The following is a 20,952-nucleotide window of genomic DNA, read 5'->3' on the forward strand; positions in this document are numbered from 1 at the left end:
AGCTACCTTCACAGCTTTTTATTTTAATAGGGCATACATCCTACTCATAGCAAGGTAATGAGGCCTTTTCTTGAAAGCAACTTATAACAGCTACAATCTGTAACTATCTGCAGCAGAATCTGGGGTAAATTGAATTCCCCAGACTCTCTATCAGGTGCCAGTGTCTTGAGTAAACTCAGATGGTCCAAGCACTCATTTTGTTTGTCTGGTGCTCGAATTTGCATGAATCTAGTTATCTTAGCTCCTGACTAATGAGTAATGATCTCCAAGGGCAGAATCTTTATCAAAATGAAAATCATCTCAAATACAAAAGTTAATGGCCATCGGGTCAGAGTAGTGGTGCTTGTTGTCACCTGAACAACAGGCTTGTCTAGTTCATTTAACCATAATTATGCCATAAACTACTAATGTACTTTTCCTTCTCTGGCCAATGTCGCAAGGGTTTTGCCCATCAGAAAACGTGTCAGGAGAAAGCAGAGTCATGCCAGCACTGGCTGTCATGCTGAGAACACCAGTTGTTACAAGTGTCACTAATGTAATTTTCTCCATTCTTCTTTTTTCCTACCCGGAATTGGCTGCAAAGTCAAAAGACCTTCTGCAGAGTTCATGAGCACTATTAAATTTTCTCTAATCTTAATAACAAAAGAACTCATACAGGACTAACTACAGCCAGACAAAAAAAAAAATCTGCTGCCTGACTGAGGTGATAGGTAAAAAATGCACCAGTTCTCAGGAAAGCAAGAGTGGGAGGAAAGACACTGGCAGAGGCACTTAAGCCCATTAACAAGAAGTATAATTCTCACTTGCAGTACTCAACTTCTTTTCTGTAACGTCTTTTGACTGGCTAACTAGTAAACACAAGATAGAATGGAAACAATTCTCTGCCAGATATGCACAGCTGTAGGTCCACCTCTGATGATTCATCAGCAGCTCTAGGCATCTGCCAATTTTTTCTTTTTCAATTTTAATTTAGGATAGATCTCGAAGTGGCAGAGATTGCAGTCTACTAGGGAAAAGGAGCCCACAGCACATAAGGAAAGCAGCACAGAAGACAATAGTAACTATTTCAGTGCATAGATACTCGCCTGGATGTCACAGCTTGCATTTACAATGACTAATCAGTAAATCTGAATATGATACTCAATATAGAAGCGGTAAATTAGCAATGGCAGAGTACTTCAAACTATGTTTCTTGAAAAACAGACCATTTTATAATCCATACCAACTTCCTCAGCTAAAAATAAAACTGGAATAAATTCTGCATTCATCTAAGATTTCCACCAATTTCAGTGAAATTGCAGGTGGAGAATTTAGTCCAAAGTATTTCCACCTGCTGGGGGCTGATCTTGTCTGCTCCTTTCAGGGCTCTTACTTCCCTTCTTTTGCCAGACAGGGAGCAAAACAATACATGGTCAAGATCACGCGATTTCTTTTGGAAGAGTGAACGTACCCAAACTACAAAGCTACTGAATTTGTATCACATTACCAAAAAGACAGGTCTTTTCTTGAAGAGAAAGTGAGAGTATTCCAAATAATCAAGAGAAGCCCTATTCCATCCACTATTAACAGTCTCTATGATTGCAAAACTGGGGACAAAACCTGTTTGTAAAACTTACAGAAACATTTCTATTCACATATTTTCCATAGTCAGTGGAAAAGGAGAAAAAAAGATATAATCCAATTTATTTGAATAATGAAACAGTGTTTCATTTAATGTTCCATTTGTTTCAATTTTGTTTTTTGTCTTACCCTTGAGACATGAATCATATTAAAAAATTAATTTAAATATATTTACTTATTATGGCAACAACTATATGACTTGCTATATTATACTCTTTTGACTTTTTAAAAACAACATTTAAATGGTCCCAAATGGAATTTTTTTTTAAGGCCTATTTAATGGAAAATATGGTCTTTTCATCTTGGGAATAGAAACAATTTTGAAATACTGTATCTGTGAAAGAGATAATTTTTTCTGACCTTCGTATTAATACAGTGCTTTAAAGAACAGTTTAAAAAATTTGCACTATATGTAAAGTGTCAAATAATGTAATATGAAATTTGAATTACCAAGTAAATGAGCAGTTTCAATATATTCAGAAGTCTTAGGGAATTTCAGCTAAGAGGTTTAAATTTTAGTTGCTTTAATTCATTTGAAGCATGGTCCTGCTTACCAAGTTTTCAAGTTAGAAAACATTTACTAATTTTTCAATGAATTCTAAAAATGAATGATGCTTTTTCAAAATATTAATTGAAAAAATATTTATTTAAAAAGTTTGAAGAGCAACTAAAAAGGAACATGAGAAACTTAATATTGTTTTTAAATAAAAACATTACTGAAATGTGTTCCTTTCAAGAGCATGCTACTACCATATGTACCCAAAAACTAGTACTACAGTCTGTCTCATGCAAGTAACATGCCATCTTCTGTAACTACATAAAAATATCTCCTAGTTTCCCATGACTTTTAAACCTGAGCTTTAAAGAAGACACTGGACAGCTGATTTCTGCTGCTGGCCAGCAAGATTAAACAAGCTTAAACGCATCTCATTTCACGACTAAGCAAGACCCCTAATATTTTGCTAATCCGAAAACTATCATGTACTCCTTGTACCTGGAAAGCAAAAAAAGGTGAATAGCCTCAGAAAGGGATTTGCTAAATTCACAGAAGAACCCTTCTCATCCATCACCTGCTGACAGCAGGGAACGAAACAAAGGCTTTGGGTAAATAACGAATCATATAATGGTATTACTAAGGACTGTATCAAAATGAAAAGTTATTACTTACTGAAAGTTATGCTTTGTCTTGCCCTCATTTTTTAATGCTGTCTCCTTTTAAATTCACTCCAGTAATGGTAACTCATGACGTTTATACATGAACATTATTCATGAAAAAGTACTAATATGTACACAGCAGCAAACGAAAATGCTTGTACACGTCTAAACAATGCTATATTTTCAACAGAACAAATGAGAAAGAAACCACTAAGAAATTCTAAAAATAGATACTTAGGCACGAAAATGTCTTATAGACATGGTAGTGATATTTATACCCACTACTTTTCAACTAAGAAAACTTGTTACAGAACGATATTCAAAGGACTCTAACACACAGTATGAGGCATAAGAAACTGCTCTAAAGCTGAATATTTCATTACATTATTGACCATGTTGTTTTTATCTTGGTAAAACTTTTACAAAGTTTGTTTTTATACAGGAACTTTCAATATTAGCATTCACTACTTATGCATGGAACAACATGGCAGAAAGTGTGTCTCTGATGACAAAGAAGTTACTTACAGGTAATAAGTGTAGGAGTGATAGCTTCTTCTGCCATGATGGTGGAAGGATTAGGCAGTGGTGGAAAAGATGAAATGGAAGGAAAGAAAAGCCAAATATTAATGTATGAAAAACCAAGATGAAACTGAGACCAGAACTGGTGACATAAATGAAAGGTAGCAAGAATGCATATCTGGGCATATCATGCAACGTGTCTGGAACAGACAGATGACATATCCAATCTCCATAAAACTTTAAGCAATACAATATATAATGCATCTCCAACTGTTAAATCAAACCACCTTAAAGTACACTTACTATCTAAGTAATGTTAGATATTTAACGTATTACTGATTTCTGCATATACTACACACACAAACACTCCCAATTAAAGTGATAAAACACCTGTGATTGCACTTCCACTGCATTAGGAATAAGGATATGGAACTTCTAACATGTTGTTAGGAAGTTTAACAATGCAGAATTTTAGAACATGTATTAAGTAGCTTCTCTTCCTGTCACAGTACTGTAGAAGCTTTGGATATCCCTTTCTTTACTTAAAGAAATCAGTTCTGCCACTGACAGGACTAGAACTTGTTTCCAGACGGGAAAAATCAATGGCCACAGCTTTTTTAATAGCTTTTTAAAGAACCATTTAAATTCTGAAGAACAAATCTTCTTGCCATGCAAATAAAAAGGCTATCCCTGCAGGATAAAATTATTTTGGTGGTATTTCCCCACACGGCAGAGTCAAAAATAAGACCTGATCCTGTATCCCTCTTATTTCTACCCACGTGAATGTCACAAAGAACAAGTGGGAGACCTAGCATCACCATCTTGAGAAATAGAGACTCAGTCAGTCTTTCCTGCATCACTTCTTGTACAGCCAGATCCTCCACCCAGACATGCTCTGCATGACCACAACGTATAGAAGCCCTCCAGCTACGCTCTTCTGCTTTACATCTCTCCCTCCCTCAGTTAAGAGCGCACTACAAGCAGGACTGTAACTCTACAAAAGGGGCAAGTTCCAACCTAAATTAATTCCATATATTGACTGCAATTAAAAAGAGGCTGGAGATCTTAAGACATCTCTGAGCATAATGTCAAGTAGCATTCACATGTTGGTAAGATAAAAGACTGAAAAGAACCATGCAGGCATTTGTAATTTTTACAGCACGTGCATATGGCCTTTTGACTACAGAGGAAACATGTAAACAGACCTTGCAAAGGACTATAACTAACGTTAACTTGCCTCTAGCTACACGCTTCAGGCACCCCTTTGAAAACTAGGCTTTCATCAAATTTTCTCTCTCATCTTCCTTGTGTGACGATGCCGTTAGAAATATCTCCCCGTTTTTATTCCCATTTTTCTGGTGTAAACAGTACTGTTCAAACACAAGAGGCTAGACACTGAATATTTAATCACGCGGCACACCTGCAAAAATGCACACGTATTAAAGTTGAGTTTTAAAAGTTATCTAAGCATAGAGTAAGGGAAAAGTTGCAAAACAGTTATACGCTTCTTCTACCAGCACATACCCCATTGCCTTCACTAAGGAGCACAGGATCAGGTCCTATCAAAGTAGATCAACTTACCTGCTCTATTAGCAAGGGTTTTTTTTTCTGGTTCAGTCATAATTATATCTCCCCCTGCCCTTCTTTTCAGAATTACTCATTCTCTCACTTTCATTTAGAATCTCATGACACCGCCAACCCTGTTTCTTGCCATATGTTGCCATGACAGAGTTTTAGTGTAATTAGTACAAATGTTCTCATACTTCTAAAAGATGTATAATAATTTGAGAAACAACAATAAATACAATTAATCAGTGAAGAACTGCTGGTACTTATATGCAGAATTCTGCCAAATATGTTATAGAGATAAATTATTCCTTATGAAAAAAATGCTGAAAATCCAGGAGCTTTAATTTGTTTAAATGTCCCATTAAAAATCTGTATAAGATGAGAAAAATTACAAGTCTCAAGCTCCAGTTATTTTTATATTGTTATAGTTGTGAGATTTTCCATATGAAAGTCCTTGAAAGAAAAGCACTGCGGTTTCTGACTCTGAAGAATACCAGACACTGAAAAAAACAGGTAAAAAGAGTAAATTAAAAACCTACAGAAACAGAAATTTTTAGACTTGCAAGTCCTCAGGCCACGTGCAGAAGCACCATTCATAATTGAAAAGATTTAGCTTTTTTAAGAAATATGGACAAGTTCCATTTTACTTCCTACATAATGTATACAAATTTACTCTCTCTCTATGTATGAAAAGTCTTTTTCTGTTAAAGAGAGAGACCCAAAGATTTTGGACAACCTTGGCCAAATTTTCTTCTGTGCATGGCTTTTCAGTCATTTTCCACTAGAGAGGTTATTTTATGTCAATAAACTGTTTCTGTGTATAGTGATAATATAAAGTACTTTTATATCCTTCAGGACTGAAGACATAAATAAATTTCATAAATATCATTTGTAGAATAAGGCCTCACTACAAAATGTATCAAAACCAATGCAGCTGGCCGCAGGAGGATTGTCCCACTAGAAGGAAAAACTGCTGGAACTGTCTATTTACCACTGTGATTTCTTTCATTGTCTCTCTTTTGTAGCAGGCCTAGAGAGAAAAACAAGGTTCACGGGTAGCACTGGGAGAAGACTGGAGTTTTCCTTCAGCCCTATTATCTCCAATTCCTATCCTAACTCCTTGAAATTGGTGGCAAAGGTGTATAACTGAACAGCCTGATTTGCTGTCAGGGAATGGGACCAATGCACTCCCAGCCCAGCTCCACCGAGTGCAAAACCCTTCCTTACCCACTGCCAAGAACCGGGTCTCTGAGTTAAACAGATGCCACAATTACATACATCAGAAACTACTGGAAGGCTCAGGCATGGAGATGGCTGAAAACAGACACTAAAGATAGGGAAAAGAAAAGAACCTTTTTATGGAGAAATGCAATGATCAGAAAAACTCCATTCTACAACTGAAGCAGAAGCCAATGTAATTAAATTTTAATAACTACTTCCTTATTGTACTCCCACTCCAGCAGCAAGATGGTAGCGCCGAACGAAACAGCTACCCCAAAGACCTTGGCCCAATAAATCTAAGTTCTCAACTTCTGCACGTATTTTCAAACTTAGCTGAAATAATATATAAAAGAATAAAAAAGGAAAAGAGAAAAGAATAAACCAGTAAGGTTCTGATTTTTCCAAGTCTTGATTTAATTGCTATTGCTTTTCCAAAGGTTGTGGGAACAGTTCTCTCATTTTCACTGCTCTACTTTAAGTTGACCAAAAGGTGAACTTACTTGCTGTATTTTTTATTTTTAATTTTTTTATAAAGACCTATGCAGGTATATCAAAGACTGGCAGAGATCAAGGGCCTTGCCTGAGATTTAATATTCAGAATCGGATTCAAAATCCACTTTATTGTGGAGCAATATTGTGGCAACACATATATTGGTTTCCACTGACTTTGTGTTAACTCTTATGTGAGAGATACAGAGCACAGCTGAGAGGAAAACCTACTGGCATTATTCTGACTTCACAGGGAAGAATCCTCTCATTGATATGACCATATTGGTATTAGGAATAGCTTGCAGGTTGCTAGTCCACATTACACGACATCTTTATGCAGGAATGCGGCTGAATGGATAAAGAAAAGATAGAACAGAACAGTTAAAGAACTCTGAGGAACCAAATGGGGAGAAAAACAGGAAAGCACTAAAAGTCCTCCCCTGAGCCAGGTGACAGGCATACAGATCTGGTTTACTATTTAATCAAAGAGTGAGTGTCCACACAGAAAATGTTCTAGGGTCCATGATGTTTCTACCCTCACTAGTGACTCCATACCATACACTGAATAATTAGGCAACCTAATCTCTCTGTGACCCAGTTTACAACTACTTCAGAAGACCATTATGTAGTGAAATTAACAATGATGCCTAATGAATATTGACATTTGCAAAACTTCTCTACCTACTGCTTTGACAGTGACTACATCTAAAGCATGTCTGTGCTGAACTGGAAACTTTACTTTGAGCGTTAGTCTTGTCTGCTTGGCTACTGAATTAAAAGTCAGAGGTTGATCTGTAAAAATCTGTGGTGTCTGGCAGTAACCAAGCAAAGAATGGTTGCTGGCTGAACTGAGGTGGCTATTAAAGGAATATGTTGGATAAAGACATGATTATCATGTACAGTGAAACTGCTTTCCAAATCTCTTGACAATGGAAAGAAATGGTTTGAAATTAAGTTAAATAAGCGCTGTGAAGCCCCAGAGACAGAGTAAATTTAATCTACTGGTGAGATCTGGAGATCAAGTCTGCAAGGATCCATTTCCATGAAAGAATGAATACCAGAGAGTATGTGCCTTCGGATATGCCTTAGGATAGCGGTGTGTGAATAGAATATTGCTGTAGCCAACTCCAAGGAAGACAAGTTTCAGAGCACGTAGACTCAGCACGGTGAAACCTAGTATTGTAGCCCAAAGAATCTGCATGTAATGGTGCAGAGAGGAAACTGGTTTTCAGGGGAAAGGTGCCACTGAATTACAAGGTGCTGTTTTATTTTGCAATCACATCTTTACTCCAGTAAAACTCCTGATAAAGTAAATGAGATAAAATGATCAAGATCAGTAGTCAAATAACATGCTAGCTTGACAAGATTGTTTCACAAAGTAGCACCTAAAGTATCATAAAACTGCAAAAACACTACAGTTATACTAAGCTTGCAGAATGATTTATACATTTCTTCAAATGCATAATGTATACACAGTAACTGAACCAAGGTGAAACCATAGGGGCTCTCAGCAGCATAGTGAATTAATGCACCAATAACAATCTATTGAATAAACGGTTCATCTTTTGCTTAAGTCATGAGTGTAATTGTATTCAAAACCTTCTATGCTACAGCACCTGCTTTAGGGGTCTGGGACACAATATACCTACCTCCTGAAACTCTCATCAAAGCTTAGTCACATCCTGTTACACAGATGAACCATTCTTACTTTTTAATATTCACTCCAACTCATTTCACAGTTTGTTTTGTTCAAGGCTGCAGCATCATTCTGGGATATGTTTAAGTTATTGGTATCATTCTTTCTGTACTACACAATGAAATTGCATGTATTTGGTAACAGAGTTCCTGGACTTGTACTTTCAATAGTTTCATTTCTGTCACAAGCAGATTTATTCCAAACCCCAAAGAAGCTCACATAACGCACTTTTCTTCTAACAACAGAATTACTATGAATAATAATTAGTGTGCTGTGGTAGACAGAAGGAATCAAGTATTCTTCTGCATTAACATGCACACACTTAGGATTTGAGCCTTCCTGCCTCTAACAATTAGATTATCAAAGAGCTTTTCCCTAGAGAATGAAGCAAGACCTGGCACAGAATCCATTTAGCCAGAGACCCTGACACCTTATTTACTTTGAAACTATTTGGATCATTTTGCAATGCTCTCCCTTCAAGATTAAGAAGAACTCGTCTCCCTGGGTGAATATATTCCACCTTTGGCGCAAATGCTTAAGGAAAGGCTCAGAACTGGAGGAGAAAGAGTGATGAATGCCACTCAGGAATTGTGTGAAGAAGGATGGGCCAGACAATGCGAGAAGCCTTCCTCCCTGCATGCCAAGTGCTGTGTCTGGCCCTAGGGAGGAGTTTGGGAGTTCAACTGTTAAAATTGAAGGTATGAATGATGCAAGAAATCAGAAGTGGGAAGAAAAAAGTACTACAAAGTCAGAACAGATTTTAGCTCTGCTACACTGTACTTTTTTTGAGCAGATTTGCTTACTGGGGCAATTTCATCACCCCAGCCAGACTTACCCTAGGGCTTAGGTCTCAATCTCTTCTGTATGGCAGCTTTTGTCTGCTTTACCTACCTCTTGTCGTGACCTAGCCCTCAGCCCTGGCCACAGCTCACCTTTCTCTGCATTCAGCCCTTCTAATTCATGGCCCCGCTTCTGTCATCAAGGAGAGTGAAAAGCAGTCACTTCTGTTGCCTGCCCTGAGGCACTGTCAGGCAGCTGCCTCCTTAGCTGTGCACCTCCACTGTTCAAATTCTGGAAGAATTTCAGGCAGCTCAGGGGTTTGGACTATCTCAGACCTGCCAAACTATTTAACCTACAATTAAATCACATAGAGTTGGGATGAGCAAAATCAGGCCGAGAAATGGGACAATACAGGGTGAGTGGCAAGGAGGTGAGGGGTTATGGGACAGTAATAAGACTATGGCAGACATGGAAGGAGAATTCGTGACTCAGTCCTCTGTACAGCTCTCACACATTCCCAACCCCACCTCTACAACTGCAAACCTCACATGGCTCAGGATACAACCTAAAACCTTGATTCATTGCTAATGAATTTCTCCCCGTCTAGACTACGCTTCTATCATCAGATGGATTTTTTCTTACCCATGCCACTTCCCTAGCTATGAGATATTTTTCCATTTATTATTTTCCCTTTTACAGTATTAAGAAAGGGAGACAGGTTTAAAAGCCTTGCACTTCTAATGTTGTAGCAGTTTTCAAATTATATTGAAAGCAAAACAATCTCAATGTGTGTGTGTGTGTTGAACCGGCATTTGGAAACATTCAGCACCATTGTAACATTTTCATTTGTTTTCAGGGAATAAAGTTCATGCAGAACAATACAGACCCTATTCTTAGCACAAATTACCTTAGCTCTAGTTTCTGTTTGACTGAGGATTTCTTTTACATTCAAGAATGAAACTACATCTAATTTTCATCCGATCTGTTGAATAGAGTGGAGACTCACACTTTCAGGACAGAGATACTGTTCTATAATTATTAGAGTCCATCATGCAGTACTAATGCGTAAAGTGCTAGAATCATTAACCTCGAGTTGTTTTTCTTCTGTAACAAAGCCACAACCATTAATTCATAGAAAATGCTGTGGGATGAAAAAGATATTGTAGTTTTATAAAAACCCAGCAAAGCTTTGGGGGTGGGAGGGAGCAGTACTTCCTAAACTCTGTGGCAAAGGGCACGAAGGTGGCTTGATACTCTTGCCAAAATCAAACTGAGAACTGCTGTAGGAGATGCCGTGGTATGAATATGTACATAGAAAACATCTACTAATTTCTCACCTTTTCTTCATTACCAGGACGACCCCCAGAAATATAATGACGAACAGCAAGATGCCTGCGATGACTCCAGCAATTTTAACAGTATGGTCGGTCTGCTTCTCAGGCTCTGGGTCCGGTTTTCGAGTGGCAGCCCCTATGGAATCAGTAAAAGGAAAAGAGGAGAGAAAAGAAGAATAAGGATGCTATGCTTTTGTTGTTTATACATTTAACCTACCAATGTCATTAGTCTTATCCAGGGCCAACAGATATCAATGCTTGATCTTTTAAGAAAAAATCCTGCTTTCATATGCATTGACAGGAATACAATTCTTCGTATTGTTCCATGACATTTTGCTAGACAACGACACAGGTGGGATACCACAGCCAGCCCTGACCCTTTTATAAGAGCCTGTTGGCAGATTCACAAATTTCTATATTTTTATTATCTGTGCTGGCTCCCTTTTCTTTCAGCCATTTAGAAACTTGCTAACAACACAATAACTGTCCTAAGCCTTTATCCAAATTTGATTTGCTGGAACATTTTCCTCAATTATTTTTCATAAATGAAGCTGTAATTCCATAACATATTAGCTTAAACACCTGGAAAAGTGAGATAAGCTCATTTACCATGCATTTTACCCGCAATTGTTTTTTACACAATAGACTTTTTTTTTTTTTGCCTTTGGAAATCTAAATCTAGGTCACATCTGGTAGGCAAAAAGACTCCTTCTAAGCAATTTATTCACAAAGTGGGAAGCAGCTGATGATCACACCACTGGCACCCACATTTAATATCTGTTTAAATGAGATAACAAGTGCCTTACAGCAGCTACTGTCTTAGCTCTTCCAGCTTCTCCATTTAAAAAAAATATCGTTTGTACTGTTTACTGTATAATGTGATGGAACGTCAAATCCATGTCTGATGAAATATCCATTTCCTCTACTAAATGAGTTCAGGATGAAAAATGTTAAGGAAGCAACATTAAATTCACTAAACTGATTTTATTTTTTTTTATGGACTTCCATTTTTTTTTTTTTTAATCAAAACGTGACAGTATTCATCATTGGAGGCACCATGCCACAAGGTGGACACAGGGATTTATGGATCACTTCCCTGCTATAGCTTTTTTTGGAAAGGGAGAAGGAAGAGTAAAGCCTAAGTGAAGTGTAATATTTTAAGACCACATTCTTATATCACTGTCTGGGTTTCACAGAGGATTTTGGAAGCACCAATTATATTTTATGCATTTCTTCACTTCCTTTTTTTTTTTGGAAAGAAATCAAATTGGTGATGAATTTATATTCAAAAATATTTTCTGAAAAGTACAATGAAAACATTTCCAATGCTGCTTCTCAGTTGTAACCAGCACAGTCTAAGATGGTGAGTGCTTTTGAGCTCTCACAGTTACACTTTTGGCTTTCAAAGCTCCTTACCACCAGGAATGCCAGGAAAAGCTGGCAATTCATATTGCTGCCAGAAAAGATGTTAATGTTTAATCAAAATATATCTAGAGCTAACTGCCAGAACCACATTCTTTGGAAAATTCTGGCCATGGTACTTTGTTGAGTGCTAAGTCAGAGAAGATGATCTGCTGCCTATCTCTGTGCCCAGCCCCACCAGATTATTAGTTCGATAGCAATACACTGCAATTCCAAATTAAAATTCTTACTCCATATGAGTAAAGGTAACAGAATCTGGCTCTGTATTTTCTTCAAAGCAGATGCATAAAATTCTCTTATAAACAGTTCTATTTTTATTTTCCTTGTGTCATATATAAATCATTTTGTTAAATTCTACATTGTTGTGATCTGCACGGCACTCAAAAGTGTAGCAGCTATTTAGAAGACATCTAGAGTATCTTTGTGCAAAAGGTAGCTGTTAGTTGAACTTGGCAAACAGGGAGCAGTGAATCAAGTATGATGCAAATGGCAAGACATGATAAGGACTTCACAGTCCTCTTTTAAATCTAAAACCCAAGCAAGGAATAATGTAAAGTCAACAGCAAGCAATATCTTTTCAGATGTAATTTCTAAGACTGGTTCCTTCCAAAGTCTATTCCTCATTATCTCCTTCAGGCTACCTCACTTTACTTGAATACTCATTGGTAATGTCTTCTTAAAATCAAATGCTGCCTTATGGTTTCATTCCTTTCACTAAGGCTTCCAGTGCTAGTTCTGGGATCATGAATGCTAAACATTAAAAGTACTGAAGGCAGCCTTGCTACATTTTCACATACAACTCTCAACTATCCAATGTGTTTTATCTCAGTGTCGTGTGTCTCTTTGACAGCACAGGGTCCTCACTTCAGTGGAAGTAGCCAGACTTACACTATGCAGAGGATATATCAAAATCATAATTAGAGCACATACATTTTCTGCATATCATGGAGCACAACTTTCATGAAATGCCTTCAAGGACACAAAGCATTATCCTCTTGGGAGTCATGGACAAGCTGGGGAATCCAGCTATTGCAAACTGTCCAAAGAAAGTTGACATGAGGAGGGATACAGAGCCTAACATCAGGACACTGAAACTCCCATATTGCATCATCTATTGATTATCCAATTGAGGGATAATCTCAAATTGTCTAAGAAAAGTGCATGTAATGCCACCCTGAGTTAAAAACAGAATAAAGCTTCCCACCATGATGGACTCAGCCTGACTCATAATGGAGATTGTCTTAAACTGGAAACATGATGTTTGACATGCCTTTTAAAAAATCCCATCATTATTATAAAAAAACAAATATTGGCATTATCTCAATTCTCCTTTAGTTCCATTCAGAATCTCATTCGTTCCCTGACAGAATGTTCCTCCTTTCTTGGTGTTAGTGGGTTCCAAAATTCACTTGGGTAAAAGAACCAAATTTGCCACCTTTCGCCTTTCTTGAGCATCCCTTGAGTCTTTTAGTCTAAATTAGAAAATCTGGATCAATTTTCTTCATTTTATTTAATACTGTTTATTCCTTTAACATACCTCAGTTTTTCTACAACAGGATTTAAAAAAAATTGTTGTATTCTACCGTATTCTTTATCCCCCTTAGCATTCTGTTTGGTTTTATTTTGACATCGGATGGACACTGGACAGGTCACTGGTTCATTGTTTACAGTGAAACCTGCATCCCTTTCTTCAGTGCAGTGTTCAATATTGAACCCTTTACGAGTTAAAAGTCATTCAAATTTAGCTCCGCTGAACACTACATAGCATTTATCAAGACCGAAATTTGAGTTGGCACTACCTCTTTACTCAGTTTGCTTTTGTCCTGCTGAAATTCTTCATAGTCCTGTGTGAATTCTGCTAACTCCCATCACCAAGCATCATATGCAAGAGCTGCTGCCTCAACGCTGACTCTTCCAGGTATTTAATAGACATACTGTACAGCATATAATATTAAACCCTTAAGTGCATTAGCTATGATAAAAGCTGGCAGCTTACTTCTCTCTGGTTTCTGTCTGATAAGTAGATTTTGATCCAGAGTAATATTTGTCTCTCACCTCATAATTACTCCTTAACTGACTTTTAACCTATAGCCACACAGGCAATTGCATTGGCACCATGGAGAGAAAGGTGAACTGTGTGTAAGGGGATCCAAGCAGCTAGCGGCAGTCGCTCCGAAATTAATTTTGCCACTTGACGAACTCCAATGTCAATTTGTGCTTTTAGCTTTGTTTGTATGTTTTCAAGAGAGATTTGGAAAATTACTATTGCAAGTCTAAAAAAATGATGTCTGGTTTCTCTTTCACTCTGCTGTATTGACACGTACTAAAAAAGTTGAGTGAAATGTAATCTTTCTTTACAGAAATAGTGTTAACTGTAAACTATTGTATCATGATATTTTAGTCCTGGCATTTTATTCTATTTATTATTGTTGTTTCAACCAGTTTGTCTGACACAGTAATTTTTAATTTCCTTCACCACCCTAGAGCCTCTAAAAATATACGGTTACAAGACCAGTGGAGTTCTATATCTCCAGTAAAATATCTGTTTTTAATGACAGACTGTATATTGTTGCCAACAGCTGAGCTAAGCCCACTGCATTTTCCTCACAACACTGGACCTAATCATTTATTGTTTTTTTTTTTTTTTTGTTCGTTTTACTTTTAAAGCTTTTGGTTCTACCCTTGCATGCAGAAGCCTGACTTTAAACCTTGCACAATAACCTCACTTCTGTTTTCTTACTGAGACTGTCTGGACTGGTGGAGTTAGAAGAATCAAAGTCAAATTGACACATACACTGTGGTCCACCTCTCGAAAGGCAATAGGTCAGTAAAGAGCAGCAAGTGCAGGACAGCTCAAGGGAGCTGCTTAAAAATGAAAGGACAAGGAAATGTTTCCTGCCAGTTTAAAAAGGATTAAGGTGCTGACTTTGGAAAGTCGTTACTTGATGAGAACAAACTAGAGTGCTTGCTGCCAGAAGTGAAAAACAAGAGATACAGTTATAGATAAACCCCAAGGTGCCACAAAACCCAGCAAAGTATTTCCACAGGCTTCCTGCATTGAATAAAGTAGAAGACAGTAACATTGTTTGGTTCCATACCCTTAGTTCTTTATTTTTCTAACTAATCTCAGTGATTCCAGCTTCCCTTTTACTTATTTATTGTCCATTCTTTGTGGCTTTCCCTACAGCAGCATTTAAAATGTGAAATATTTTTTTTTCCTTCACTTAAAAAAAATGGCATTCAGCTAACCTGATTTATGACTTTCCCTCATGGTTCCCATTTTGTTCAGTACTTTGCAAGACCCAGTGATAATATTTTTAAGTAGTATCCATGAAACACCTAAAGATTTTATTTCACTTATTTTTGACTCTCAGACCTATTCCATGAACTTTTTCTTAGTATTGAAATCTCCTCTTCTGAAGTTTAGTGATTACTCAGCCACTTCTTGGCATTTTACCTCCTCTTCAGACTGAGAACTGAATTATATTCTAGTCGCTAGTATTTAGTGTCTGCCATACTGTGAATTCTTAAATTACTTCATGCAGTGAAATTTCTATTTCTGTACCATGGGTTAGAAGACTGGGCTAGAAGACTGGGTAAAAAAATCCCTCTCACTTTGAAGAATTTCTAGTTCTCATCAGTGTTATACAGGTCTGGTATTAGTATTATAGGAATAATTTGTGTTTTTCAGAAAATGTTTCTTCCTTGGGTGGAAAATGTCTCCTTCCTTTCTCACTCAGTAGGCAAAAGTGCCAAGTTATTGATCAATCCCAAAGCTTCATAAACAATAATATCCAGTAGGTAGTTCATGGATAGAAAAGTTTGAGCAGAACTATTACTCCTTACAATGGAAGCTAAGACTATTCACTGAATGAACTAGCCAAGCAAAATAGAATTCTTTTAACTTACATGCAAGCATTATCTTGTTTTTCAAAACCAATGAAAATGTTCTTCAGTAAAAGAAATGGACCTCTACCAAATTGAACAAAACCTCTCTCTCCTTCTCTCTTTGTAAATGAACAAAGTTTGGACTTGCTTTTCAATGTTTATTAGTTCCTTCCAAAAAAATGTCATTAGAAATGACTGACCATTGTATAGAAAAGACTGACCAATAAAATAACCCAATAGTCTAGGAGCTGCTAGTTACACTTTCAAAGAAAGGAGCAAGATTAAAGCTGTTAGTACTAAAAACTAGCTATAGGTTGTATTGTCTAAAGCAATTTTCAAAAAATCCAGACATTTCTTCTCCTATTTGAGTCAAGAAATAATCCCTTTCTTTAATTAACTAGACTCGTATAATTTTATTTCTCCCACTCAAGGCTGACCACGGATGCTGTCTTTTTTTTACTTCCTTTCTGCAGCTTTAAGCTCTCAAAAGGTACTTGCTTGATGAGTCACTTGCAAGCCTTTCCAACTGTATTTCATTCACAGGTGTTCTAGTGACTGACTTAAGGGCTAACTTTACAAAGCTTTAAAGTAATGAAACATTTAGTCCAGATCGTCTTAGTCTCTAGTCAAACTTGATACTAACTTCTTGTGTTAGTAACCAGCCCACGATTTTTTCATGCAGGCAGTGCGAATCAACTATCACATCTCAGCACCTACTTTTAACTTATTTCACAGAGTGAGTCAGGAAAATGAAACATTATACCCTGTGTGACAGTTGCACTGTGATTAGGTGGCAGAAATCATGCAAAATGGTACGAGGCAGAAGGGAGCCAGAGAGATGTGATGCTTCCTTGAAACACCCATTACCAGAGTCCTATTGTCCCTGCCACAAAGTAAGAAGACTGAAAAGATCAGAGAACTTGTCTTTAAAGACTCTGCCCATGCTCTCCAAGGACAACACAAATTACAAAGGCTACTATCATTATTGCTTTCTATTATTTGTATGATAGTAGGGTCTAGAAGCTCTAAATCAGATTGGGAGCCCCACTGTGCTAAGAACAGTGCAAACACACAGCTAAGCAATCTTTGCCACTAAAAGCACACGATCTACCTGAACTAGGCTGTAATAGGCAGGTTTAGCAATTGCAGGTGGGAGAGGGAGGCCAATACCCCTAGGAAAATGCATTTACAATACCCAAATAAATGAACACTTCTATCCTTCCTGCTCTTTTAGCTAGCTAGTATCACTCAGCATTTCCAGAGAGTAACACAGCAGAAACAGATCTTTAAGAGTGATTCTGTGAATTCTGTGTGATTCTGTGATTCTGATTTGAGGGATAGAGTCATGTTTTTACGGATGACGTTGGTTAGGGTGTTCCAAGGAAGGAAGTAACATAAAGGTTCATAAACATAAAGGTAGGAAAAGCAGATGTGCCAAAAGTAAAGGTCTGGGATAAAATGTAGTATGACAAAATAAGAAAGTACACAAAGGTGTCTGTGCTACTGGTATGAAAAAGAGGTGCTCCACAGAAGTAGGTCCTTCTTATAAATGCCAAATGATCAACAGGAATTCCAATCCTATATCACAGACAGCAAAATACACCTGAATGGGGCAGCAGTGCAAAATGTCCAGTTTCCTCCAGAAGTTTCTTCAGCGTTTCTAACCCCCATCTCCTCCCCGATTGCAGAAAACTGTACCCTCATTTTTAAGTCTGCAGCAGCATTACTGGTGTTATGAAAAGACAAGCCAGTCCAACATGCATTTTATTTGAGATTCAAGTTCATTCTGGATGCCAGGATTTGTGACTGTCTTGGAGAAGACCCAAAACACATACAGATTTGTAGATGAAATGAATTACCACCCTGGCTAGTCTGTTTATACTGAAAGTGACTGGCATTCAGTCCTCATCTGCTAGCCAGCATGCATTCTGCTAACAAAGTCTTAGTTTTGTTATTCCTCGTGGAACTCCAGCTAAGGGAGAAAGTTCTCCTTCTCCTTCCTCATTGTTAGTTTTCAAATCAGTGTTCCTAGTTCTCCTTTGCAACTGCACTGTTTTTTTGTCCACATGGTAGAAGCTAAGAGGTGTTGTTGGGCAGGTTATAATTTGTGACAGAAGGTGGTTTTGATCAGTATTTTTTTTCAGTTTTCTCTCGCTACTCCACACCTTGGATATATTAGTTTTGTAAATGCCTCAAAGTAAGGTCTCCTTTACTTCTCTTTTTACAGTATTTTTCCCTTTCTGTTCCTGGCTTCTTTTGGAAGTGCTCATGTATAAACTGCTTTTTACACAGGGCAGGGATTATGTTTTCTTTCTGTTTTGCTGAGCACAGGAGCCATTTAAGTGTTGAAATCGACGTATCTTGATTTTCCCTCCTATGACGTCTGTCATAGTATGTCAACACTGTCTCCCACAGCATCCTCCTAGACAAACTGGCTGCCCGGGGCTTCGATGGGTGGACTCTTCGATGGGTTGAAAACTGGCTGGATGGCTGAGCCCAGAGAGTGGTGGTGAATGGGGCAAAGTTCAACTGGCGGCCGGTCACTAGCGGTGTTCCTCAGGGCTCAGTTTTGGGGCCGGTGCTGGTCAACATCTTTATAGATGATCTAGATGCAGGGATTGAGTGCACCCTCAGTAAATTTGCAGATGACACCAAGCTGGGTGGGAGTGTCGATCTGCTGGAGGGTAGGAAGGCCCTACAGAGGGATCTGGACAGGTTAGATAGATGGGCCGAGACCAACGGCATGAGGTTCAACAAGAACAAGTGCCGGGTCTTACACTTCGGCCACAACAACCCCATGCAGCTCTACAGGCTGAGGGAAGAGTGGTTAGGAAGCGGCTCAATAGAAAAGAGACCTGGGGGTGCTGATCGACAGCTGGCTAAACATGAGCCAGCAGTGTGCCCAGGTGGCCAAGAAGGCCAATGGCATCCTCGCCTCTATTAGGAATAGTGTAGACAGCCGGTCTAGGGAAGTGATCGTCCCTCTGTACTCGGCACTGGTGAGGCCACACCTTGAATACTGTGTCCAGTTCTGGGCCCCGCACTTCAAGAAAGATGTTGAGGTGTTGGAGCGAGTCCAGAGGAGGGCGACAAAGCTGGTGAAGGGTCTGGAGGGTCTGACCTATGAGGAACGGCTGAGAGAGCTGGGGTTGTTTAGCCTGGAGAAGAGGAGGCTCAGAGGTGGCCTTATTGCAGTCTACAACTACCTGAAGGGAGGTTGTAGTGAAGTGGGAGTCGGCCTCTTCTCCCAGGCAACTAATGATAGGATAAAAGGACACAGCCTCAAGCTTCGCCAGGGGAGGTTCAGGTTGGACATTAGGAAGCATTTCTTCTCAGAAAGGGTCATTAAGACATTGGAACGGGCTGCCCAGGGAGGTGGTGGAGTCACCATCTCTGGATGTGTTTAAGAAAAGACTGGACATGGCACTTAGTGCCATGGTCTCGTTGACAGGGGTGGTGTCAGGGCAATAGTTGGACTTGATGATCCCAGAGGTCTCTTCCAACCTGGCTGATTCTGTGATTCTGTGATTCTGTGACGTGTTAGCGCTTGTTACATCTATTTTTTGAATGTCTGGGAAAGAGGGCAAACAGCAGTTATATTTTTGCAGCAGAGTACCCTCTCTGTAATTTATGATCATCAGTACAACATATATTGCTGTGTACAGATCTTCCTTTCCTAAAAAAGATTTCTGTACTGCTACGAGAAAACCATGCTGATTTGGTACATTGTTTATTTGGTGGTTTTTAAATGTACGAAAAAACAGCCTTGTTAAAAGATCTATGCTAAGAAGGGACTATCAAAATGAGGCTCCACTGTGTAACAATAATTATGAATTATTAATTTTGTTTGTGACATTCTTTACAAAAATGTAAATATGAGCGACAAAGAACTGCATGAAAAGAAATGCAAAGTACTACTTCACTGATGAGTATGAGTCATTTAACTGACTATCAAACGAACTGTATCTCTCACTGGTGGATGATTCATGTCAATGCGTGTGAGCAAAAAGACTTCTTTTGTTAAACATCTGTGCTTCTGGTTCTCAGGAATAATAACATTCTTTACAAAACATGCCTAAAACAAATAAAGCTCCCAGTCTACACGTATCTTTTGGTCTCATCACAATTTATTTTTTAGCGGGATTTTAATCCAGGCTCCTTAGGCTGGATTTTTGTGGAGACTGTTTTTTTTTAAAAAAAGGACTTACAAGAAAACAAGCAAGCAAGCCTTGATAAACAGCTCATTTGTTCCTTTGCAACAAAACCACCAACCTTTGTGCTCGCTCTTTTTTTCCCTTTTCTCTGAATTGAGGAAATCTAAATAATTAAAATTCATAAAAATTTTCCTCTCCAGTGGGCACCCAAGCAGTTGGAAGCCCTCGCTCATACTGGAAGAAAGAAAGTGTAAGTCCTCGCAGTTTAATAGCACTGAGATCACTAAGGGATGTTTAAAGCATACTCAACAGCTACACCACAACCAGAAATTAATAACAAGTCTAGAATATACAGACACAGTGTATCTCCTTCTTGGAAATAAATAATTTCCTAAGGGAAAAATATAAAGTCTTTGGAACCTTAAGCTTTCATATGGCCCTAACAGGTACCCTCCCACACTTTAGTCTATTTTATGCAGAAAAAAAGTCTGCTTACATATTTATAAGTACTCACTCTGTGTGGCTGAAGAAGCAGACACAATGGTGCCCATCACAGACCTCTCTCAACAAAGGGAAAGGTCATGACAGCATATTTGGAAGACAGTCCCTGCCACTGAAATAAAAAATAAAATCCTCCTGACTACTATAGAAAGAAGAAACTGGACTTCCTTACCAAACTGCTCTCTGACTACCCAAACACAACAAAGGTCAATATGACTCCATGAGATGCAAATTTCTGATCAAGAAGGTTGACTGAAAAGCAATGAGAACATACTTGCATCAAATTAGCTGTATACATGTAAGTCTCATACTGAATAAGGATGAGGAGGTCTGAGAAAGAGGCACCAACAAGGGCTGGAACTGCAGGTGTCTCAGTACTTTGAAATGTAGGGCTGGTTACCAGCTGATGCTGTGTGAAAGAGGTCCCTCTGGCAGCCACTAGAAGTGCAACAGCATCTTATAAATCTGACTTCTGTGAATAAGAAGTTCTAGAGGTGTAATGTACAACAAGGGGAGCTTTTAGCCCTAAAACATTTGATTTTATGGTTCTCTACATAACCTCAAGCCAACAGTAGTCAGGGTAGAAAAGTAACTCTTTCAAATA

The 20,952-nt window shown here is 38.3% G+C and overlaps 1 protein-coding gene across 9 annotated transcripts in view; it reads right to left on the reverse strand.

Annotated features, from left to right (window-relative positions):
* PTPRM (protein tyrosine phosphatase receptor type M) overlaps positions 1–20,952 on the reverse strand; it is a 522,696-nt gene that overhangs the window by 156,453 nt on the left and 345,291 nt on the right. For 5 of the 9 annotated variants that reach the window (XM_068397300.1, XM_068397306.1, XM_068397305.1 and 2 more), the window contains one exon: positions 10,387–10,519. In XM_068397300.1, coding sequence (XP_068253401.1) covers positions 10,387–10,519 — 133 coding nt within the window. Of the gene's footprint in view, positions 1–3,300; positions 3,331–10,386; positions 10,520–20,952 lie in introns of all 9 variants that reach the window. The other 4 variants (XM_068397302.1, XM_068397299.1, XM_068397298.1 and 1 more) reach the window with 1 other exon arrangement.

The sequence above is a fragment of the Nyctibius grandis genome, chromosome 3 (assembly GCF_013368605.1).
Source record: "Nyctibius grandis isolate bNycGra1 chromosome 3, bNycGra1.pri, whole genome shotgun sequence".
Taxonomy (NCBI): domain Eukaryota; kingdom Metazoa; phylum Chordata; class Aves; order Nyctibiiformes; family Nyctibiidae; genus Nyctibius; species Nyctibius grandis.